At 50.2% G+C, this 25,760-nt stretch overlaps 2 protein-coding genes across 2 annotated transcripts in view; one reads left to right on the forward strand and one right to left on the reverse strand.

Annotated features, from left to right (window-relative positions):
• Positions 1 to 71: 71 nt before the first annotated feature.
• Positions 72 to 17,835, reverse strand: rftn2 (raftlin family member 2; the record flags this gene model as incomplete). Its single annotated transcript, XM_084451861.1, has 9 exons — positions 72 to 1,787; positions 2,877 to 2,949; positions 3,042 to 3,145; positions 3,654 to 3,760; positions 5,146 to 5,364; positions 5,520 to 5,706; positions 6,314 to 6,422; positions 8,814 to 8,994; positions 17,697 to 17,835. 9 exons carry the CDS (start codon positions 17,833 to 17,835, stop codon positions 1,581 to 1,583), a joined length of 1,326 nt encoding a protein of 441 aa, XP_084307987.1. The 3' UTR covers positions 72 to 1,580.
• A 7,056-nt stretch (positions 17,836 to 24,891) lies between these two features.
• The window catches only part of plcl1 (phospholipase C like 1), a gene marked incomplete at both ends in the record, with an annotated part of 79,451 nt that continues 78,582 nt past the window's right edge, over positions 24,892 to 25,760 (forward strand). Inside the window, one exon of the mRNA XM_084452049.1 lies at positions 24,892 to 25,083. Within this exon, the coding sequence (XP_084308175.1) occupies positions 24,892 to 25,083 (192 nt within the window). The remainder of the gene's footprint in view (positions 25,084 to 25,760) is intronic.

Below are 25,760 nucleotides of genomic sequence, written 5' to 3' on the forward strand. Positions count from 1 at the left end.
GACCAAGAAGGGGAAATCACTATTTAATACCATCTCAACACCAATGATGCAGGGAAGAATTATTCATCAAAATTGAAAACACTGCAGCGGATAGATAACACTGATTGAGCCGTCCCACGTGGAGGAGCTAGAAACGTGTGGAGCTAGAAAAGCCCGTCACCAACAATAATACTTCTGTTAATGTCTACGATATGTACAGCAGCGCCACCATCTCTGATAAAGCCCTTCTCTCTACGCCTGTCTGAGTATTCCTCGTGTGAGTATTCCTCAGGTTTGAGTATTCCTTGTGTCTGAGTATTCCTCAGGTCATGTCAGGAATGCAGGAAGTGTTCTGTGCCTCCATCACGGATCCCGGTAGAACAGGTCGGACCTGATAACCAGGAATACGAGACTGGAAACAACGTGCTATTTTTAATGACAAAGTCCATCAGTAGGAGATGAACTGATAAAACGTGAAATACACGTCAACAGTCAACAACAGACTAGCACCAGTCAGTTATTATAGCCCTAGTGTAAAAACCTTCAGAGTTGGAGTCAATTCCCATTCCAACAGGAGCATTTTTACCCCCAAAATTAAAAAGCATCATACTTAAAAGGCATTTTTTACACTGAATTGTACACATTTCTTTCCAGTGAGCTTAAACTGACTCCATCTCTGGTTTCACGCCGACGTCTGTTCTCTTTCACTCAGGCAGCCCTGAGGCCTGGGCAGCGAACCCATGCACGGCATAGAAAAACATCTGAACTCATCCTGTACAAATAAGCTTCTCCGGGCCTCGACCCAGACCCGGCCCTGGTCAACGTCAGCCACAGCAGGAGCCTGAGAGGCTGTTTGTTCCGAGCCCTGGCTATCCTCAGTCCAGTACCAACACGTGGGTGTTTGTCCACCTGATAAATGTTTACATCCTGCAAATGTTTATAGGAGAGGAGAGGAGCGTCTAGAAGGAAGTCGGCGTTCTCCCGAGCTGCGTCCACGTGAGTCGGATCCGGTCGGAGGGCGAGGAGAGGAACCGAGGAGAGGAACCGAGGAGAGGAACCGGAGATCTGGACGTCTCAGACGGAGGAGGGGCTCCGACAGCACGGGGGAAAAACTCCTGAAAACGTGTCTGGAAGAAGTGTCTGATCGTTGGGACAGGAAGGATGGGCGGAGGGTCACAGGAAGTAGGGAGGCGGGCCCGTCGGTGCGCGTGAGACTTCCTGGTTCCTCTAGTCACCATCATGTGTGTGTGTGTGTGTATGTGACAAGTCAAACGTGTTGTCTGATCATGTGAGGGTGCAGTATGAATCATTCTTTGTGAATCAGAACGTAACGCAAGTGTGTCATTTGTGAATGTGTACAAAGTTAACAGAGGCAGTAGATTGCTTTTCCCCAACACATGAATACAATAGCAGTCATGAAATCACCTTCAATCCAAAATACTGTATGGCTTCATGTAAAAATTAAAAATAAAAACATAAAAAGTGCCAAGTTTCTTCCTCTACTTGGTTAGGGGCAGGGGTTTAGAGTGGTAGGACTGTACAGTGTGTGTGTGTGTGTGTGGGGGGAGGGGGGGGTGCGTGCGTGCGTATCGGTTCCCTGGTCACATGCAGGTGACCTCTGCTGCTCCGTCGTCCTGCTCGAAGCCCCCCTCTTCCAGGTGTGCCAGGGGGCCGGGGTAGCCCCCTCCGAAGACGGGGAAGCCCCCGATGCCCCCCGCTGTGGGGGACGGCGCCTCCGTCGGCGAGCTCACGACGCCGCCGCTCACAGACCGTGGAGAAACGTCATCCTGCGCGCTCGCCGCGGCGGCCTGGGAGGAACCAAGGAAGACGAGTAGAGTCAGAGAGAGGGAGAGGGGGGGTGGGGAGGAACCGAGGAAGACGAGTAGAGTCAGAGAGAGGGAGTGGGGAGGTGATTGGAATGTTGTGTTATGCGGTCATCGATGGCCCTGGAACGGGCCAGAAAGATCGTGGCCGACCCCTCCCACCCTGGTCCAAATCTCTTTGAACCACTCCCCTCTGGCAGGAGGCTGCGGTCCATCAGGACCAACGCTACACGCCACGAAAACAGCTTCTTCCCCACGGCCACCAGCCCCATCAATAAGGCTGGTGTCCCCCTCTGACTGTCCCCCCTCTGCCTCTGTCCCCTCTGACTGTCCCCCCTCTGACTCTGTCCCCCTCTGACTCTGTCCCCTCTGCACTACACATGACCTCTGACTGTTCTGTACATAGGCCCACACTGCACACACACATATCACAACGGCACACACATTGTATATATATAATAACATCGCACATACATTACACTCTGTATATATTGTATACGCATTCTGCATACTGTATTTTATTGGATATATTGTATTTGCACTGTCCTGTTTTTTGTGTAAACTACCATGGCAATAAAGTAATTCTGACTGCTCAATAAAATCAGGCTTCAACTCGTCTGTGCCTCATTCATCAGACGTCCAGCAGGGGGCAGTATAGTCTCACAAACAGGCTCACTACCTCCAGCAGCCAGCCCCATGCTGTCCTCCAGAACTTGTAGCATCTATTGTGATTGTGGATGTGATGTGATGTGTCTGTATGTTTTGCATCACACTGGTTTATGTGGCGGACAGGAGCTAAACACATTTCCACATTGAGGACAATAAAGCTCACCTATTGTATTTTAGTTTGCTATTCTTGCACTTTGCCTTCAGCACTACATTATGCTCTTAGTCACTTGTTTGAGAAAGGAGATGCACTTGTGAGTTCTGGCAAGTAGTAGTACAGTACATTGGCTTTTCCTACTTGGATACTTGGATAAAAGCGTCAGCTAAATGACTGTAATGTAATGTGATGTAATCTAATCTAGTCTGATCTCTCAGTCTAATGTGTTGACCGCTGTGTCCAGAGCTCACCTGAGGTCTGTGGGAGCCGGAGGTCACTGGTCTCTGGAGGAACACCACCTGTTTGGTGGCCAGGTTGCCGTCACTGGAGAATCACACAGAAGCCAACACACGCGTTAGTAGTCACAGACTTGCAGTATGTGTGTGTGTGTGTGTGCGTGTGTGTGCGTGTGTTACCTGTCATGGCGGATGATAGGAGTGGGCAGCACGCAGGTAAGCAGCCAGCCGAACTCAGCCAGAGTGTGAAGGAGAGGTCCGTAGTCAGTCTTCACATTGGAGCTCTACACACACACACACACACACACACACACACACACACACACACACACAGAGGTCTGCTCACACACTGACAAACACTTGCATAGTAGGAGAGTACTTCTTTTTTTTTAAGAAAAGGGGGAAGCAGACCCGGCTTTTTGAAGTCATAACAAAACAAAATAGCATGTTTCTATTTGTGACTGGAGGCGCACAAAATGCTGGAGGTATTTAATCGCCTTGAGGCCACGCCCCTTTGGAAACAAAGGCAGAAAGGAGGAGGGGTCTGAAGAAGGTTCTTTAGAGAGTGAGATCACAGCCTGCAGAGACTGAGGAGCTGCCATGACACGCAACAACATGTCTGCCACTAACATAGCATCAAGATACATGACACGCAATAACATGTCTGCCACTAACATAGCATCAAGATACATGGCAATGAAGTCGGTCAAGATCTCTCCCTGTCACACACACACACACTGTTTCCGGCATTTCACATGGTACCTGTATGCGCTACACATGACAGATGCTGACCTCTATGACCGTCCACTGCTCCACTACGATGGTGTCGTTGGCCGGGGGACACGTGCTCCTCTCCTCGTACACAAACAGCCCCTCCAGAGACCTGGGCACTGGCTCGCCTGACACACACACACACACACACACACGCACACACACACGCAGTTACTATACTATCACTGCAACGTGCACGTGCAAGATTTATGGTGCGTTCGTTTATAACTGGGAGGTGGCAAATTGCGACTTTCTACTAGGAATTATTAAATAAAACACCGCATAAACTCGCACTTCCTCGTCTCAAATTCGGATATGTTTCTCAGCCCCCAGTTGCTCGAATGCACTAGATATAACTAGGTAACTGTGATATAATGGTATATAGCTCGAATGCACACAGGTCGGAGGTAGGTATTTTGCCACTTCCGACTTGCCACCTCCGACCACAAACGAACGCACCATTATTAGTTTATATCCGTGACGCTAAACAGAGAGGTGTCTTTGATGAGAGCGTTGAGACGTCCCTCTGGGGAGCTCAGCGTTGCTCTGGCGCCAGCGGGAGAGAGGTCTGCCAATCAGCAAGCAGCTCCACCGGGGGGGGGATTCTACTAACGGGTGGTCTCGTCACTGGAAGTGTGTCATTGAAATGACAATGAACTAGTTACAGCCGTGAGGACGTAGGGAGTGGGACTGACTGCCTGAGTGGCGTGTCTGTGTGTGTGTGTGTGTGTGTGTGTGTGTGTGTGCGTGTGCGTGTGTGTGCGTGTGTGAGAGAGAAACCGTTTCAATGAACGATACTGTATGTGTATTGAAGCCGGATGCGTGTGTGTGTGTGCACGCATGCCGGTCTATAGAGTGCATATCTAATTGACTGTATGTGCGTGCGTGCATGTCTGTGCGTGTGTGTGCGTGCGCGTGCATGTGTGTGTGTGTGTGTGTAAAAACGCGGTGGATTTCTCACAGCTGCCAGTCTCTGGTGCTAGAGGAAGTGAGTGTGAGGCTGAGAGAGCTCCAAATATAGACACAGTGAGAGAGGAGGAGGAGGAGGAGGAGGAGGAGGGGCCGTGCAAACAGGAAGTGACTGTCACAGGGGGTGAGGGCGGAGGGAGGGGTGGGGCGGGCGGAGGGAGGGGTGGGGCGGGCGAAATTTCTGGGAAAACACCAAAATTAAGAGTGGGTGAGAGAGAGAGAGAGAGAGAGAGAGAGAGAGAGAGAGAGAGAAACAGATGTGGGATTTGAGAAGGATGGATTAATGTTCTTAATCTCTCTCTCTCTCCCTCCCTCCCTTCATTCTCTAATCCCAAAGTCATCAGTATCCTCATGTTTTCAGCCTCCCTCTACAGATGCTGGAACAATTCAGATTACTTTTTAATCCCGGTGGGAGGTCAGATTAGATTACCACTCTTATTCTAACACAGCAGTATTTAGGACTGCGGGCAGATTGAGAAACGCCAGGATACTGCCGGGATCTTATCCTCGTTTTATAACCTAGCTTTCATCTGATTGGCTGTACCTTTGGGCGTGTCCCAGTAGACGAAGGAGTCCACCAATGACCAGCCTTTGCGGTAGTATGCGGCGGTCAGCTCCAGCCAATCGGCCTCCAGCGCGCTGACCACCTGGCCCTTCCTGGCGACGCGCATGGAGAGCGCCCCCTGGTGGTACTGGCAGGCCAGGGAGTCCAGGGGGGCGCAGCCAGGGGCCCAGGAGTGGAAGAACACCAGCAGCCTCAGGTCTGGATGGAGAGAGAGAGAGAGAGAGAGAAGAAGAAATGAGAGGAGAGGAGAGGAGAGGAGAGGAGAGGAGAGGAGAGGAGAGGAGAGGAGAGGAGAGGAGAGGAGAGGAGAGGAGAGGAGAGGAGAGGAGAGGAGAGGAGAGGAGAGGACTCACCGGGGCTGTAGGTGTGCTCCTCCAGGTCTCTCTCCCCGGGGGGGGTGTGTGGGGGGGAGCGGGGTGGGGAACGGCAGCCCCTCCTGGGACTGGGGACCCTCCCGTTGGTGCCCCCCCCTCCTCCCCCTCCAGCCTGCTGGAGCACCGAGCCCACGAACCTCACACCCCCGCGGGCACTGCTGTTCACCTGCACGCACGCACACCCACACCCACACCCACACCCACACACACACACACACACACACACACACACACACACACACACACACACAGGTGAGAAGGCGGCTGGGGGAAGCTGGTGGTAGAGCTACTGCAGCTTCATGGAAACTGACATAACTGACTGTGATGGTAATCTGTCATAGCGCCACACGGGTGTCTGCTCGTTGACAGAGCCAGTGGGGGGCGATCAGATGATCTGAGGTGTGTGTGTGTGTGTGCGTGTGTGTGTGTGTGTGTGTGTGCGTGCGTGTCTCTGTATGTGTGTGTGTGTGTCTGTGTGTGTGTGTGTGTGTGTGCGTGTGTGTGTGTGTGGGGGGGGACTGACCCGGTCTATGAGGTGTGTGTGTGTGTGTGTGTGTGTGTGTGTGGGGGACTGACCCGGTCTATGAGGTGTGTGTGTGTGTGTGTGTGGGGGGGGGGGACTGACCCGGTCTATGAGGTGTGTGTGTGTGTGTGGGGGGGACTGACCCGGTCTATGAGGTGTGTATGTGTGTGTGTGTGTGTGGGGGGGGGGGACTGACCCGGTCTATGAGGTGTGTATGTGTGTGTGTGTGTGGGGGGGGGGGGGGACTGACCCGGTCTATGAGGGCCCTCACGGTGCCACCGGTCAGTGAGTCCCCTGGCAGGGGCCACTCCTCCACCCTCAGCACCGGGACACTGTGACACATGGACACTGCCTGCTTGCTGGAGATGACACACGCGCACGCGCACACACACACAGAGACACACACACGCACGCGCACACACACACGCACACACGCACAGACACACAGACACACACACATACAGAGACACACGCACGCACACACACACACATACACACACACACACCCACACACAGAGACACACACATGTACAAACACGCACATTTTAATTTATTCACGTCCACATAGAGAATTACATAGAGTGACACAAATACTGACGGTGCAATTAATATACAATCACAAGGTCATGGACCAGCTGCATAACTTTCTTTTTCACACATTCTTCAAGGGTACAAGTAGCAAGTCCCCTCCATATATCGAGGCTGCCAATGACATCAGAGACAGAGCAGTACTTAGCACGGCGTTGAGCCCATTTTTTGAGGCATTCTCAGTTGCTGGAACCCTCTTACGACCAACCTGCCAAATATGAACACAAGTAGCCTGCATCTGTCCCCTAGCTCTGAGATGGTAATCAGGAGAGGGTGGTACTAAACGACCTTGGTCATGAAGGCTTCCTCTAGGCTAGGGTCAAGTGTGCAGACTACCTCCAGAACAAACCTCTCTGGATACTTCACTGACCAAAACAACATCTGCTGCATTAGCAGACTGATGTGTAAAAGTGTCTGGGTTACTGCAGAGATGGAGTATGGTGGGATTGACACAGGAATGTTTGGACATTCTCACCGAGGCTGGAAAATGAGATTTGACCTTTGCCATCAAGTCCACTATTCTGTCATGACGTGCTATGGACATTTCTTAGCAAACATAACAGCCATTCAAGATGTGTGACACAAACACGCACACGCACAGACACACACACACACACACACACACACACACACACACACACAGTCAAACATTATCTGTGTGACTGGTCTCACGCTAAGAGGCCTGTCCAGTTGGCTAGTTCATAGTTCAGTAGTTACTGAAGCTGTTTAAGAACCTATTAAACATTCATGACAGGACTACTGCTGCTGTCTGAGCACGACATGAAGAAGAGTCTCTAGGAGAAACGCCACAGGACTGGAGAACAGCTGTGAAGATCAGGACAGTCCAGATCTATTTACCCTGCTTTGATGTTCATTTTGTCTATATTATATATTTTATTTCTATTTTATTTTATGCGAAGCGCACTGCACATGTAATTTCTCTGTTGTAAAACAATTTGAGCTGTGTTTTTGTATGAAAGGTGCTATACAAATAAAGATTTATTTATTTATTATTATTATTATTATTATAGTTCATATGAAGGAAAGAATGAGCTATGAAACTATGGCCAACCCCGTAATAAGAGAGACCAGGCCATTATATTTCCATTCAGCCGGTGATATGAGGCTGTGTGGTAGAAGAGGTCAGTCACACACAGGCGGAGACACCAGCGTCTGATTGGCCCAGGAGAGACCACTGTTGTCAGGGGAAATTTCTCCCCTCCGTGCTATCCTGGCTACGCCTACTGGCAGAGCCCACCAAAGCATCCTCTCCAGGATCCCCCCTACCTACACCCCTCCCAGTTCCTGGTACCATACACGCTGGTATAGTCCGACTCAACCAAAACCAACGGATGTAGGATTTGGTGATAAACCTTGTCGTTCGTTGTCACACTGCCCAATCAGTGGCTCCGCCCAAGACGACTGTGATTGGTTTAAAGAAATACTGCGTTTTTCCCCCCCCTATTGCAGAACGGTAATATGTCTAGCCAGACCTGTCTCCGGTGCCAGCACAGCGTAAACGAAGTGTGGAGGTGTGGCTTGTCTGGCTGTGCGAGACTAACGCCGGTATGACCATCTGACCTCCTACTACTGTACGACCTCCTGTATAAAATATGCAGCTCTGCTCATCAATTATTCATCCATTCACTGGAGGGGGGGCCGGCGTGGGCGTGGCCGTAGTGACTGCAGGACCAGCGGGACGTCTGTTTGCCTGTGTGTGTGTGTGTGTGTGTGTGTGCATGTGTGTGTGTGTGTGTGTATGTGTGTGTGTGGGTGTGTGTGCATGAGTGAGGGAGTGTGTGTGTGCATGAGTGAGGAAGTGTGTGTGTGTGTGTGTGTGTGTGTGTGTGTGTATGCATGAGTGAGGGAGAGTGTGTGTGTGTGCATGAGTGAGGGAGAGTGTGTGTGTGTGTGTATGTGCATGAGTGAGGGAGAGTGTGTGTGTGTGTGTGTGTGTGTGTGTGTGGGGGGGGGGGAGGGAGGGAGTGTGTGTGAGGGAGTGTGTGTGTGTGTGTGTGTGTGTGTGTGTGTGAGGGAGTGTGTGTGAGGGAGTGTGTGTGAGGGAGTGTGTGTGTGTGTGTGTGTGTGTGCATGAGTGAGGGAGAGTGTGTGTGTGTGTGCGTGTGGGTGTGTGTATGTGTGTGTATGTTTGCGCGCGCTACCTGGGTCGCGGGCGTGCTAGTATGGCCCGGTAGAGCAGGCTGAAGGGCAGTGAGCGCGAGCGTCCGACAGAGAGGATGATGGGATGCAGGGCGGTCAGGACGTAGCCCTGTGTGTAGTACGGCTGCACAGCCTGGGGCAGCTCACACAGGGACGCCACGTACTGGACCGTGGGACGACTGCCTGGGGTCAGGAGAGGAGAGGAGGAGGGGAGGAGAGGAGGAGAGAGGAGGAGAGGAGGAGGGGAGGAGGGGAGAGGAGGGGAGGAGAGGAGGAGGGGAGAGAAGAGGAGGAAAGACAAGAGGAGAGGAGGAGAGAGAAGAGGAGAGGAGGAGAGAGAAGAGGAGAGGAGAGAGGATGGAAGAAAGGGTTTAAATTACATTAGTCACCTAGCTGACGCTTTTATCCAAAACGACTTACAATAATTGCATTTAGCGAAGGTAGTCAGTGTTCTACTCTCCAGAACTCACTAGTGGTGAAGCCAAAGTGCAAGAGTAGCAAATACACACTGATAGACAGGAGTCTCTATTCAGCCTGTTCTAATGACTTCACCATCCCTACTCCTTAGAATGGAAGGGAAATGGGATACACACACACACGCGCGCACACATACACACACACAGCCATACACACACACACACAGCCATACAGACACGCACACACACCTACACACACAGCCATACACGCACACACCACACAAACACGCGCGCGCACACACCCACACCCAGACACACAAACACACACACACGCGCGCGCACACACACACACACACACACACACACACACACACACACACATGGGAGAGCAGGGGTCTGGACTGTCATCGAGGAATGCAGATGTTGATGGAGAGGCAGCCGCTGCAGAGAGACTCAGCAGAACAACATGGAGTCATTAAAAGAGTCAAGAAGCCACAACCACTGACCCCGCCCAGGGCTGCCCCCGATGAGAGGGATACACACACCAACACACCACACCACACTGCTATTTATATCAGCTGCTACAGTCTCCCACCCTCCACACACACACGCACACACACACACACACGCACAAAGACACACACACACACACACACACACACACACAGACATACACACACAGACACACACAGACAGACAGACACATACGTACACACACACACACACGCACACGCACACAGTCCTCTTGCTTCTATATATGAAGAATTGCAAATTCTGGCGTTAGGAGGCCCTAGGTGAGCCAGGACTGGGGTTAGGAGGGGCTAGGTGAACCAGGACTGGGGTTAGGAGGGGTTAGATGAACCAGGACTGGGGTTAGGAGGGGTTAGGTGAACCAGGACTGGGGTTAGGAGGGGTTAGGTGAACCAGGACTGGGGTTAGGAGGCCCTAGGTGAGCCAGGACTGGGGTTAGGAGGGGTTAGTGAACCAGGACTGGGGTTATGAGGGGTTAGGTGAACCAGGACTAGGGTTAGGAGGGGTTAGGTGAACCAGGACTGGGGTTAGGAGGCCGTAGCGGTTCTAGAGGAAAGCCGGATGCTGGGTTGTTTTCTCCATGTTGCTGCCTTCTCACGCTTCAGGCTACAACATCAAACTACTTCCTGTTTCACAAAGAGCTGTTCACTGAACACACACACACGCGCGCACACACACACACACACACACACACACACACACACACACACACACACACACACACACACACACACACACACACACACACACACACACACACACACACACACACACACACACACACACACACACACACACACACACACACACACACACACACACACACACACACCGTAAACAAGACGTATGTGAACTCAAGTGCATAAAAACACACAAGCTGTTCTCAGAATGTAGCACACACTTAGCACATTCCATTCCAACACAAACAACGCACGCACACACACATACACACACTTCCTAATGCAACAGTCTCACACGCAGGAAATACTAAAGGGCCTGTTACTCCGGCCTCTGTGTGATGCTGGCTGTGCTGAGCTTGTGTGTAAAAGCAGTCGTCCTCATCATCCCCCATACAGACGGTGGTGAGGTCAGGACCGCCGGACTCACGTTGCCGTGAGCTACCGAGGCCTCCCGAGGGGAAGGACAGTCAAAACAGGAACCAGAGTCTGGAACTAGGATCGGTTTGGCCGTGTGGAAATCCTCCGTTTAGCTACGAGATGGAGGAGTGTTAAACTGATCCTGGATCAGCCGGGCTGGGGGTCCCAGCTTCCACCTGAGTGTGTGACAGAACCAGAGAGACGTTCCAGACAACGGCTCTCCAAGGGAAGAACGACACCGCGGCCTGCTCGCACAAACAGGCCTTCAGTGTGGGCCACACACGCGCACACACACACACACACACACATAACACACACACACACGTCCCTGGTCCGGGCTTTTGTCCCTGCACCCTCCCCCCCCCTCCCTTCCCCTACCCCCGTCCTGTCAACCCACACACTGAGCCCTCTGTTCACTAGTGTGGGAGACAGAGAGAGAGAGAGAGAGGAGGAGGGGGAGAGAGAGAGGAGAGGAGGGGGAGAGAGAGAGGAGAGGAGGGGGAGAGAGAGAGGAGGAGGGGGGAGAGAGAGGAGAGGAGGGGGGGAGAGAGAGGAGAGGAGGGGGAGAGAGAGAGGAGGAGGGAGGGAGAGAGAGGAGGGGGAGAGGAGAGGAGGGGGAGAGAGAGGAGGGGGAGAGAGAGGAGGGGGAGAGAGGAGGAGGAGAGAGGAGAGGGATTTGCAGAAGGAAGAAAGAAAGAGAGGAGAGGTGGTACAAGAAGAGGGAGACGCGAGAGAAGGGGGGGGTGGAGAGGGAGGAAAGTGAGAAAAGAAGGAGGGGGAGATGGAGTGAGATACCATGGAGGGAGGGAGGGAGGGAGGGAGGGAGGGAGGGAGGGAGGGAGGGAGGGAGGGAGGGAGAGTGTGGTTTACAAGAGCGAGTTTATGAGCCAGAAACATCATGGGTGTGAAAAGGAAAGCTGGAGCTGCTGGCAACAGAGGGAAAAGACGGAGAGAGAGAGAGAGAGAGAGAGAGAGAGAGAAAGAGAGAGAGAGAGAGAGAGAGAGAGAGAGAAAGGGAGAGAGAGAGAAAGAGAGAGAGAGAAAGAGAGAGAAAGGGAGAGAGAGAAAGAGAGAGGTGAGGATCAGTAGGTAGTCTGCACATAATAACACAGCCAACTGTGCTAGATAAACCGAAGGAGCGCGTTGCTGTAGCTACAGGCTATACAATATATGTACCATATAGATAGTATTTCTTGTGTAGTTGGTAAATTGTGTTCTATAATTATCTATAACCTTTGAGCACATCACAGAGCCTGTGGTGACATTTCACTGTGATTGAACACTGTACGTTTACATGTGACAAATAAAGATCAGAATCTGAAATCTACTGTAGCTTTCATCATACACGTCTGCGCTATTTGTAATGTTGTATATTTGGATTCTATCTATTGTAAAGTTGTATTTAGTCTGCATCCTGTTATTGTATTCTTCTTTGATGCTGTGACAGTGCATTTCCCCCCTGGGGTTCCAGAAAACAACAACAACATCTACTACTATTGTACTATTGCTCAACCCCCCCAGTCGAATCAATTTGAGCCCCCCCCCCCCCCCCCCCCCCCCCGAGCCCCCCTGGCAGGAGGCTGTGGTCCATCAGGCCCAAGACCTCACACCACAAACACTGCTTTCTCAGCTTCTTCCTCACTGCCACCAGCCTCATCAACAAGGCTCGTGTCCCTCTCTGACTGTCCACCTCTGACTGTCCCTCTCTGACTGTCCCTCTCTGACCGTCCTCTCTGACTGTCCCCTCAGACTCCTGTCCCCTCAGACTCCTGTCCCCTCAGACTCCTGTCCCCTCAGACTCCTGTCCCCTCAGACTCCTGTCCCCTCAGACTCTGTCCCCTCAGACTGTTCTGTACACAGACACACACTGCACACACACATCACAACGGCACACACATTATATATACACTGTAGAAAACATCGCACACACATTAACACTATTGTATATTGCACTCATTTTGCATATAGTTTTTTGCACTGCTCGTGTGTTATGCATAATTGACCAAATCAACAGTAGCTCTCATCTTTCTGGACCAGTCTAAATGTAGCTCTCTCACTATTCGGGATCAGTGTAAATACTAAAGCTAGCTCTGAGTCTCACCAGGATCAGTCTAAATGTGGTAGATCGGTCTGATATGATTATAGTCTAGTGGTGTATCTCTCTGGCTCTAAGCACATCATTACATTGCATTAGCACAACATTAGCCAGTTATGCCCCTCAAGCACCTTTGAACTCCCCCGAAACTCATTTAAGGCCGGCCAGATTGATTCTCCACACCGAGTAGAGCCACAGAGCCCCGTCTGCCTGTTCTGCCCTCATCCAAACCTCATATTAAAAACTTCATCTGGATCAAATAATCTGCCGTCGCAAAATGAACAGATTAACAGGACGACAGATTACCAGGCTAGATTGGATTGAGGCACTCTGTCCTGGAATCCTTGTGGTTGTGGAGGAGAGGACTCAGTCCAGACAAACACCGCTGAACGCAGTCTGAGTGGCGTCCATCAGAGGTAAATGACCGTGGAGAGAGACAGGATGTCTGGGGGAGAGTGGGGGTGGAGGTAGCATTCATCCCCGATCCTGTTATCCCTCTGCCTTCATCCCTTCACCCTACTAAACACGCCTCCCTCTGCCTTCATCCCTTCACCCTACTAAACACGCCTCCCTCTGCCTTCATCCCTTCACCCTACTAAACACGCCTCTCTCCAGCCAGATCTTCATCCATACCGTGCCCCCACATCCAGCCCCCCCCCCCCCCCCCCCTCATCCCCTGGGACCAATCTAGGCCCTCTCCTCTAGGTCAGTGCCCCCCCCCCCCCCACCACCACAGAGCCAGACTAGGACTAATCATGTTGGGAAGTGGAGGCGCTGGGCTGGGAGGCTTTGATGTGCGTCTGACCCTGGCGTGGGCCTCCTGCCCACAGCGGGCGGCCGAGCCGCCAGGAGTAATGGAGCTTTAAAAGGAGGCCAGGCCACTGGGCAGGGCTACTGCTACTGGGCAGGGCTGGGGGGGGGGCTACTGCTACTGGGCAGGGCTGGGGGGGGCTACTGCTACTGGGCAGGGCTGGGGGGGGGGTCTATGGTCGTGGTGTGTCCCACATTTTGTTTCCTTGTTCCGAGGGGAAGTGAGGGGAGAATGTGTCATGGCTGAAGCAAGCGGGAACCATGAAACTGATCTAGAGTATGGTGAGAGGTTAAGGATCGTTTTTGATCATCTCTATGATCTGATCTAGAGTATGGTGAGAGGTTAGGGATCGTTTCTGATCGTCTCTATGATCTGATCTAGAGTATGGTGAGAGGTTAGGGATCGTTTTTGATCGTCTCTATGATCTGATCTAGAGTATGGTGAGAGGTTAGGGATCGTTTCTGATCTAGAGTATGGTGAGAGGTTAGGGATCGTTTCTGATCTAGAGTATGGTGAGAGGTTAGGGATCGTTTCTGATCGTCTCTATGATCTGATCTAGAGTACGGTGAGAGGTTAGGGATTGTTTCTGATCGTCTCTATGATCTGATCTAGAGTATGGTGAGAGGTTAGGGATCGTTTCTGATCGTCTCTATGATCTGATCTAGAGTACGGTGAGAGGTTAGGGATTGTTTCTGATCGTCTCTATGATCTGATCTAGAGTATGGTGAGAGGTTAGGGATCGTTTCTGATCGTCTCTACGATCTGTTTTGCTCTTTAAAACACACAAACACCTGGGAAGGGACGATCGACCTGTCCTCTATCTAGATCAAGAGGAATTCACTAGGTCATGGTACCTAATACATGGTACGTACGTGGTCATGGTTTGTGCGTGTGTGTGAGTGTGTGTGTGTGTAAATGTACATGTATGATGTATTTGTAATTATGTTACTAGTATATGATGTTTTTGTTTTGTTTTCTAGCCAGGGCACCAATGCAAATGAGACCCTGGTCTTAATGGGTTCGCCTGGTAAAATAAAGGTTTTTTATTCTTCAGTAAGGGCTTTTCAAGAAGTGTGTGTGTGTGTGTGTGTCTTCACTAAGGGTTCTCAGTGATCTCATGCTGCCTCTCATCTGCAGTCCAGGTGCTTCTCAGGAATGGAAGCCAGACTGAGACACACAGTTATTTACGCTCCGTCGATCTGCCTGCTAGGCTTCCTCACTTCTCCCTGCTCTGCTCACATTCCACACGGGGCTGGTGTGTGTTTCACTCTGGGGCAGCACTGGACAATATATCCAATACTGCAATGAGACTAAGATATTGGTAAATGGTAAATGGACTGCACTTATATAGCTCTTTTATCCAAAAGCGCTTTACAATGAAGGCATCTCATTCACCCATTCACACACCAATGGGGGCAGCTGCCATGCAATGCCTGCTCATTGGGAGCAATTTGGGGTTCAGTGTCTCACCCAAGGACACTTCAACATGCCGTCAGGAGGAGCCGGGATTCGAACCACCGACCCTACGATCACTGAACGATACGCTCTACCTCCTGAGCTATACAGCCGCCCCATATTGTCTTATATCTTGGATATTGTGTATATTTTAATATATATATATATTTGCTCTCAAATTAATTGCGCACACTCACATAAGGGCTACTGAAATTCGATCCATATTTTTTCTCCTCATATATCGTGATATCATATCGATATCGTCCGGACAGTGGAAAATAGTGATATTTTGATATTGATATTTTGTGATTACTGTTTTTTGCTTCCCTCTGGAATATGTAGAGGTGGGTCGTATGCCCACCTCCCTTGTTCTCTGTAAAGCGCATTGTGTTGCCTCTGGGTATGAAATGCGGTATACAAATAAAGCTTTGATTGATATGAATTTTAGCTTCCATCACCCACCCCTACTCTGAGGTAAACATTACAGTAGAGAGGTCGTAGGTCAGCAGTGCCAGTGCGTAGACCTGCCAGTCACACAGCCACAGGCCGTGTAAACAGGTTGTTGTGATGTGATTCAGATAGCGCAGCGCAGACCCGCTCAGAGGAAACCCCGAGACAATATGCTGAACGTGCGCATATTTGAGACGTTCCACTTCCTCTCACGGCGTGATTGAACTCCACGTTCGGGTGAGCGAGGCGGACGGTCCCTGCGTCACGACAGGAGCATCTTGTCAGGGAAGAATCCCCAGAACATCCGCTGCTTTGTAGCTTTAGTAGCCTGTCTGATCTGTGTCCTGTAATGTTGACGTTTCCTGTCCAGATACTATAGGTGCAGACTAGCTCTTCTTGGCTAACCCCCTGGCACATGGATGATGCATTTCTGTAATACTGTAATATTGATGTTAATTTCAATTAATAATAATGTGCATTGGTCCCTGTAAAAAAAATAAAAATAAAAAAAAGAATGGAAAACCAAAATAAAACAGTAGAATACCTAGCAGGGCCCAATGCTCTGGTGCTCACTCAGCCCAAACCCATGTAGCTAATAGATGCATCCAAACACATGACAGCTCCCATCCAGAACACCAGCACAGCAGACACACAGCTCACATCCAGACCCTGGGAGACTGACCCAGACCCACAGCTCACATCCAGACCCTGGGAGACTGACCCAGACCCACAGCTCACATCCAGACCCTGGGAGACTGACCCAGACCCACAGCTCACATCCAGACCCTGGGAGACTGACCCAGGCCCACAGCTCACATCCAGACCCTGGGAGACTGACCCAGACCCACAGCTCACATCCAGACCCTGGGAGACTGACCCAGACCCACAGCTCACATCCAGACCCTGGGAGACTGATCCAGACCCACAGAGACTGATCCAGACCCACATAGACTGATCCAGACCCTGGGAGACTGATCCAGACCCACATAGACTGATCCAGACCCAAAGAGACTTATCCAGACCCACATAGACTAATCCAGACCCACATAGACTGATCCAGACCCAAAGAGACTGATACAGACCCACAGAGACTGACCCAGACCTACATAGACTGATCCAGACCCACAGCTCACATCCAGACTCACAGACTGATCCAGACCCACAGAGACTGACCCAGACCTACATAGACTGATCCAGACCGACATAAACTGATCCAGACTCGGGGAGACTGACCCAGACCCACACAGGTTATATTGCCAGACCCCCTGCAGTAAAGGGAGGCTCACCAGAGTGGCAGATAAACCAGGCCAGCCTCCCAAACCCATTACTGCTAATCCCAAAACCAAAGAGCATCGTTGACAGTAACCTGTAGTAGACCCTGCATTAGTCTCCACAATGATATGATTTAGGACTAAGCGTAATATTGGTTTTCCTCCAGAATACAGGTTCACGGGCAGCAGGGAGTGCCTGTCTGGAAAATCAACAGCTTCCATTCAAAAAGTAGCCTACAAATCACAATTTTCTTCATTCTGTCATCCTCGTCATAGCAGCCAGACTAGGCTACTCCTCCCAATGCAATGACGCTTGACAGCGTGATCAGAAATATCTAGTCTACACATTGGTGTCTGTGGGGAAGTAGGTATTTTCAGTTGTCACATGCCACATAAACATATTAGGCTGCGCACACACACACACGCACACACAATCTCTCTCTGTCTCTCAGACACAGTGGGAAAAGAGTAGAAACCAGTCCATGACCTATTTCAGGATAGGGTGAAGTGACAGCTCTGTTGCTAGGAAAACTGAGAGAGCCCAGACGAGACTGTAGCTCAGGGTCCACACGTGTGAGGAGTTACAATTAGAAAGCCTCCAAATAACGACCCTACCTACAAATACAACCCCGTGTGTCTGTGAGAGAATGTTTGTCATGTTTTTCAGTCAATCAGCCTAATGAATGGGTCCACTCAATAGATTGTTTTGGTGTTTGTTTTTGGTAAGCTGGTGCAAATGCAAGATAATAGCAACCCTACCTTCCAAACTGAAGTCGAGTAGCACATAATCGTACACCGTGTCTGTTTTGCTTTCAACTTGCGGTCTCTTCAGAGTGGAGTATATTTTCCCAGGACTGCTATCCTCCGGGTCTTCTAGCTTCCGCAGCCCGCAGCCCATCGTGGCGGGATGTCCAGCTCTCACACACCGAGCACGGGAAGAGCCGAAGTTAACGGGATTGCTCCATGATCCCGAGCTGAAAACGAATCTCTTGGAGTGACCCTGGATATCCAGCCACGGCAATACGGACGAAACCCCACAAACGTCTGAGAAAAGTGTAGTTTAAACCAATGATGTGCTAAGAGCTTTTCAAAGGGGGTTCCTCCCTGAGCCGCCGCGCGTCTGAAGCGTGGACAGAAAAAACTCTGGAGAAATAAAACTTGTGATTGACACTTTCCACCACTGAGCGGGACCTTACTTTGTTGCAAGTAGTCTCTCTAGTTGACGTTTCAATGAAACATCAAAGTAGCATATCGGTCGATGGGGTTATCCAACTCAAATCCTCTGAAGAATAGCAGGTCTGTGTGGGAGAAAGGAAAGCAAAGCAAAGCGTGGCTTCTGGCAGGAGAGAGGGAAAAAAATGGGTGGAACGTGGGCGATGAGGTGATTTGGGGAGCAACAACCTCCCTGACAGAGGAAGTAGGCTAGGCTAGGGGCAGAGCGCTTCTCAGCTACAAACCACGGGAAAGAAATTCAATATTGTTGTTCTGCCACGTGTAGAATTATGTGTTATGATTATCTCGACTCAATAAACTTCCACTTGACTTGACTTGAACTCAAGTTCAAAGACGGAAAAGAAACAAAGTGCTTAGTGTTACAATTATGATCCACGATCAAAGGCTGCTCCTAGCCTACCTACCCAAAGGTTAATGGAACCGCTTGAATCACGTCACCTGGTTCGTGACTGAACAGAAAGTCCAAGGTTCCTCTACATGGTATGCAACTGCTAGAGAGATGGTAAATTATCAGATGGTGATGTGTAACACAATTATCCTACCCTAGCTCTGTCTTTTTGACTTAAGATCTTAGAAACCAAACACCCCATGTCTCTGTGGGTTGTCACAGAGGGGGGTACAGTTATTAAGGGCCCCTCTGCAGCCATTCCAGGCCAGGGACAGCTAATGGGTGCCAGCTGGTGGGGCTCTATAAAACCTTCTGGTGGGGGGGAGGGCATCTGGGCTGGTCAACTGGAACTGACAATTACACCCCCCCCCCCCCCCCCCCACACACACACACATCTCTCGCACTCACACACACACCTCTAACTTGCCCCTCACCCATCCCTCTCTCTCTCACCTCTAACTTGCCCCTCACCCCATCCCTCTCTCTCTCTTTCTCCCTCTCTCTCTCTCTCTCTCTCACACACACACACACACACACACAGAGTGAGAGTGAACTGTTCTCTGGATTGGGGGGGGGGGGGGGGGTGGTATCTGTTCTCTGGATTGGGGGGGTTGGTATCTGTTCTCTGGATTGGGGGTGTTTGGTATCTGTTCTCTGGATTTGGGGGGTTTGGTATCTGGAATATTCCAGCAGCTGAAGCACGACTGGTGGACCAGCTGTGCGCCTTTCACAATAAACTTCTGGCATGAGCCTTCTGGATCCCACGCACCCCTCCTCCTCTCTCCTCTCCTCCGCCCTCATCTCCTCCTCTCTCCTCTACTCTGCCCTCATCTCCTCCTCTCTCCTCTGCCCTCACCTCCTCCCCTCTCCTCCTCTGCCCTCATCTCCTCCCCTCTCCTCCACCCTCATGTCCTCCCCTCTCCCCTGCTCTCCTCCACCCTCATCTCCTTCCCTCTGCTTTGCTCTCCTCTTCTCTCCTCCGCCTTCATCTCCTTCCCTCTCCTCCTCTCTCCTCTGCTCTCTCCTCTGCCCTCATCTCCTTCCCTCTCCTCCTCTCCTCTGCTCTCTCCTCCGCCCTCATCTCCTTCCCTCTCCTCCTCTCTCCTCCGCCCTCATCTCCTTCCCTCTCCTCCTCTCTCCTTTGCTCTCTCCTCCACCCTCATCTCCTCCCCTCTCCCCTGCTCTCCTCTTCTCTCCTCCCCTCTCTGTATTCGGATCCCTCTCCATATATAACCGTAACATCTGCCAAACCAAAAAGAACCTCCATGAAAACAATTTGAATTTTCTATTTTCTCCCACTGTCGTTTCCGTGACTACAGCTCGGGGATGTGATGCACTTCAGGTCGGGTGGTTTCATCACCACGTCTGCGCAGAGGAACAAGTGCAGCTAGTCGCTACATCGCAACAGCGTCGACACGACAGAGAGAGAGAGAGGGCGAAGTCTGGATGACGTGGTAGTCCCTCGTCCTCTGTCATGTACCCATTTAGCCATCATGAACAAACGGCAGGAAATGAAGGAAGGAAGCAGCTGAAGACAGGGTAGGCAGGTCGGCGCTGATCTCCGGGGGAAATTGCGCCGAAATAAGAAGGAATAATATGAAAAGGGAGGAAGTCGTGAATATGAGGTAAACTGAAGCTACTGTAAACAACTGCACTAGTCCTGCAACGCTTCTGAAACGATGCAATCACATATATTTGGTGTTGTGTGTGTAAAGTTGAAACAGTGGGAGAGATGGTCGCCTCCACACTGGCTCACAGTAAACACACCTGTAGCATAAGTAGGGCGCAATCTCATGTTTTGACCCCACAATGCACAGCAGCACAACATAGCTGGGAGACAGAGCAGCCATTCATACTAAACCTCTTTTCAATTACTCATTCATATAGTGTGTTTGGTTCTTCAGAAGAATGTTTAAAAATCACTTAATGGAAAAAACACGGACTGACAGTAAAAAGACTGACTGACTGACTGACTGACAAAAGACCCACTGACTGAAAAAAAGACTGTGAGTGACTGACCGGCTGACAGGAAGCTACTGTCGTTCTGGATCTCCGCCCGGGGGGGCCCTGTGAGGAGAAGAGGGTCTGTCTTCACTAAACACCGCCCGTGGGAAGGAAGTGCACAGTGTATACAGCAGTACATTGAACATTTATGGACTATAAAACCATATGTCTTTCCTCCTCTGCCGGAATGTGGAACTGGCAAACCTCACAAGCCTACAACACTGTACAGTCCAGTTCCTACACCTGTCAGGGCCTAGCCAGGCAGACAAGCAGAGAGAAAGAGAGAAAGATGCACAAATAAAATTATGATGTATGTATATCATAACACAAAAAAAGAATCTAAGTCTTCCATGGCCACTTGCTGGCTCAATTATTTGGATTGCAGTGCCATCTAGTGGTCACAAGTATTCATAGCTGGAGGAAAAAGTCCCATAGCCTGAGTGACATTCAGCACAGCGGTATAATATGACATGCAGAACGTGTGGCACATGTGACTTCAACCAGGTCAGAGGAATCTCCCCCAAAGACCAACTGAACAGAAAACAAATTCTCCACTCCCTGTAACACCTGCTGAGGCCGCTCGGTCACAGACACACACACACACACTCCCACAATGTTCTTGGGTTGAACATGGAGTTCTGTCCCTGTATTCAGAAAACACCCTCAGGCTAGAGTTGCTCCTTAATTAAGCGTAATACAAGCAGAGTGGGCGTTTCACTCCTACTCCAACAACGTTGGTCCCAAAGTGAAGCGTTTTAGCATTAATTAAATTCCTAAACCCAGGAAAATGTACAGTAGAAGGGGTAATGATTTGGCACTCTACCAGCCCCTCATAGAACACTCTCCAGTCCCCAAATTGTCCTACTCAGGTGGCCCAACCAATCACAGTGGTCGTAGTCAGTGAGCGCGTTCAAGAAGCGCATTGTCATGCCTAGCAACAAGGTCAGCCACGCCCTTTCTGTTAGCTAAAGAATTCTTCCCATCCCTCAGTTAGACTTGGTCTGAGCAGCTTTGTGCATTGCTTTTTACGGGTTTGTTTTAGGGGCTTTGACATACGTCCCCACAAGTGCATTCATCCATTCGGATAGAGCTGCGAAAACACAATCTTTTTTTAGCAGGAAGTTATCATTCAGTCACAGAAACATCCTAATTTGGTCTGGCGCAGTTGAATCCCAGAATCCCTGCCGGTCAACAGCACCTCCCTGTGTGATGAGTTGTAGGCTAACTGCTTGAATTTAGTAATTTATAGGTCCTGGGGAGGAGGGAGGGAGAGAGAGAGAGAGAGAGAGAGAGAGAGAGAGAGAGAGAGAGAGAGAGAGATGCACCGTTACAGCATCAAAAGGCAGGCATTAACACGGACTAGCGCGACTGGGGGCTTAGTTATCACAGACATGTTACTAGCAGGGGTTCTCGGCCGGAGGCAGCTCTGGAATTTGTTATTTTGGCTCCTGTCTCACTCATAGAAAGTTTGTTATGAATACACTGTTGGAATTCATGTTTTAACACAAGAAAACTGGCAAGTGGTTCCAGTCAGAACCTATCATTGTCTGCAAAGGCTAAGGGGCCACCCAGAAGAGAGGGTTTTTGCTGCATTGTCCTAAATATGAATGAACCCTTTCTCCAAGGATGTTTACTAGTTCCCAATAAGAACGTTTAGGACTACAAAGTGTGTGTGTGTGTATGCGTGTGTGTGTTTGTGTGTGTGAGTGTGCATGCATCAGAATCAGTGTGTATTCGTTTCAAAAGCAGCCTTTTGTGTGTTCAGGATGAAAAGTTCCTTGGCACAAGAAAGTATTTTCAAGGTCTTAGAAGGGAGAGAGCACATCAACGCAACTCACAGCAACCACCCAACACCCACACTCTCTCTCACACACACACCCACCCACTAACACACACAAGAACTACATCCACAGTACAGTCTCAGGAATGCACTTCTGATCATCTCTCTCCCTCTCATACCAGTGTGACAGCTAGCAGAGGGGCACCACTTTCAACAGGCTATAATATCTCAGTGGCAGCTGGACTTCTGACTGCTTCCATCCCAGTATAGCCCATCCTGTAAACTGGTGGCCCAGAAGACCTGCTGAGTTCAGATCATATTATATCATATTAACATATTTCCATGTAGTTCACTGAGAATATATGGCTTAGCGTATCCTAACAATGTCGGCCTATGAAGGAGTAGGCCTGGGCATGTATGTTGTAACCTGGGCCTTTATGTTGTGATGTCATTACCTCTGTCTGGGAACAGGTAAGCCAAATAATACTTCTCTTTTATCGTTATGGTGAGAACCTATCAATTTCCACGAATCGCCCGTGTTTGGAAGGCATGGACATCCGCAGCAACGTGCGAGGGCTCGGAGCCGCGCGCTAATGACCCTCACTGCCTGACCACATTCCACAACCATCCGCAGCTCACCTGGCGCTCCGGTGCTGCTACTAGTACCTCCAGAAACAGAACACGCTAGTGGGCTTTTAAAGCGAATTCACGACTACCTGCAAACAATTTCGCCTAAACGAAAGGGACACGAATAGCCTATGGCTCCAAAATATTTTGGCGCACAGGCGATCGCGACGCATCAAACGAGCTCTATATGCCTAAACTGAATTAAATCAATACCGAAGTTAGTAAAGGCCAACTAGCCTGAATGTTCATTAAAATTGCAAGAGTAGCCTACAAGTAGACACTAACCAGCCCTACTACAGTGGATAGGTGCATTATAGGGTATAAACTGCAGTGAAGCTAGAGGCCCAGCGTTTTGATGGACGTGGGAATCTTGAACGGTCGACGAAACTATGCTTCGTGCACTATAATAATTACAGTCATTTGAAAGATGACTGTGCACGATACGGGCATGCCAACAAAAAACATATTAATGTGTTATTTTCTCGATGGACGACTAGCACTGCAGAGCAGATTAAGGGAAATGGCTTGTCATCTCAGAGCCTAGATGTGATCTGGATTGTCTGTAAACGGTCGTTACCTCACTTGCCAATCACATTTCAAATCTCTCGTAGAGGGTCTAGTCCGTAGGCTAAAATTGCCCTGTAATTATATTTTTGTTTAGGGAAGGTTGTGTCTCGAACTCATCATTACAACGCGTCTTATTGGTTCCTGGGAACCTACAGTGAACTTCAGTGCATTTCTACGGGAACTGCTTTCACTGCAGGCCTACCGGGTCCATCTGTTCCACTGACACGACGCTAGGAGGTTCGATGCGTCCTCGCGCCTCCCTCGGCTGCCGTGGCCCGCGCGAACATTTGGAATGTTTCCAAATTTTTGAGGAATGCCAGAGGCCGAGACGTCGTACTCCTAATATCTCACCCCACCCAACAGCTCGACTGGCTTTGTCAAAACGCGACTAGTGGCCAAGTGCATTGGTTGCTTGGCGCGTCAATCACTATTTCTAGGAGACAGAGGGAGGGGCAGGGCGATAGAGGTGGGACGAGGGAGGATGGAGGTTTAGAGGCGGCGCAACTGTCAGTCATGTTCTTCATTCTCGTCACAAGTCGTCCGTGAAGAGTCGTCCGGCTAGCCTACAATGAGGACCAAAGGCGGTTAACAGCCTAATGTCCGGAACACAGATATAATTCTGCTCTCTCCAAACAAGCAATGGATCAGAGAGCAAACTTCAGCCCCTTGAGTCTTCTCGGTGAATGTCGTATGGTAAGGTTGCCAGGCTTCTTACAGTAGGAAGGCTACAACTGGGTAACACACGTCCAAATAGGTTGGTAGATTTTCAAGGATTCCACTTTAAAACGACTTTTCTCCAGGATAAATTCAGTGTGAGCGAAAATCAGACAGTAGCGGCAGCCTACTGCCAGGATTCAGAACTGTAGCCAAGCCCACAGAATGGGAGAGACTTGTTGCGCGGAGATCACGTCCACCGGTAATGCATGAAGCCTTTTCTTTTGAGGGGCAAACCCCGTTATCAGGTCCAATTTGTATTCAAGTCGGTGCCTGTCGATAGTATTTTGTTGCCACACAGAGTCAGACTTCATCAAGCTCGAGACTGTTCCGTGAATTTTACCGTAAACTACGTGATCTTAAACGACTTGTGGAGAGTGGACTGAGACGCCGTGTGTTGGATTTGAGGTGTAATTAAAGTGATTGCAGTAATTACTGCTCTAACGGAACCGCCAGAGGTCAGATGAGCGTCGGATTTTTCGGTTCATGTTTCGGTTTGTGTTTTAGGACAGGCACAGGCTCCACGCACGCCTGTGCGCTCCCGTATCTAAATGGCATCCAAAGACGAACGACCAGCCGAAACTTATTCCGAGGCAAAACCGTTGAATTGATTCAGTTCGCTTGACATTCACCCCCTTGCGATGTCGGAACGAGACGGGTACGGAGACGGTCTGTGCAGCGATGGAGCCCCCGAATTCGTCCCGGCGAGAGCGTCCAGGGCGGGCAGACGGAGCGGAGTCAGCCTCCCCACGGCTGAGCGCGCCAGTTCGGATTCGGACACCACCCTCCTGGAGTCGGTGAAGGCAGCCCCGCGCAGGAGCAGCATCATCAAGGTAGGGAAATGCTCTCGTGCTTCATCCATCTCCCAGAAACAGCAGCCTAGTTTTGAGTGCTATACGCGGGCGGGGTTGAACTGTCGGAATGACAGTAATCAGTTGCTCACACCTGCTGCGTAACTCCGGGGAGGTCTACCTGACAACTCAGAGCGGAACAGAACATACACCAACTCTAACAGACAGAGTGGAGCCGATTGCAACCCACAATGTTCATTAGTATAGCCCATTCTGTAGATCTACTATTCCAAATATTGTGTTAATAGCATCTTACTGTAAACATATAGACTACTGGGGCGTTGGACTGACGATGTGCTTGTGGTCAAACAAACGCCAGTGGAAAGTCATTTGCCGCCTCGTGTGTTAAAGCTTCAAAGGGATTGTAAAAAAAAACGAGGCCAAAGAAATGTCGATGAATATGAACTGTTTATGAGCAATTCAATCTTATCTCTGCGGGTAGCACGGTGCGATGGCCACCCCTCAATTTGTGTCAACAATTCATGACGCGCGTCTGCACCCAATTTTGGACAATACCGTGCGCATTCCATGCCAGGCACATGCGATCTCCCCATTCTGCCCTTTGGAACGCGTCACTCAGCGTATATTCACGTGCCAAAAGCCTCACACTCAGGGAATCACATTGTGTTGTGCTCACACGCAAATACAGCACTGCTTTC

The sequence above is a fragment of the Borostomias antarcticus genome (assembly GCF_949987555.1).
Source record: "Borostomias antarcticus genome assembly, chromosome: 17".
In the NCBI taxonomy this organism is placed as follows: Eukaryota; Metazoa; Chordata; class Actinopteri; order Stomiiformes; family Stomiidae; genus Borostomias; species Borostomias antarcticus.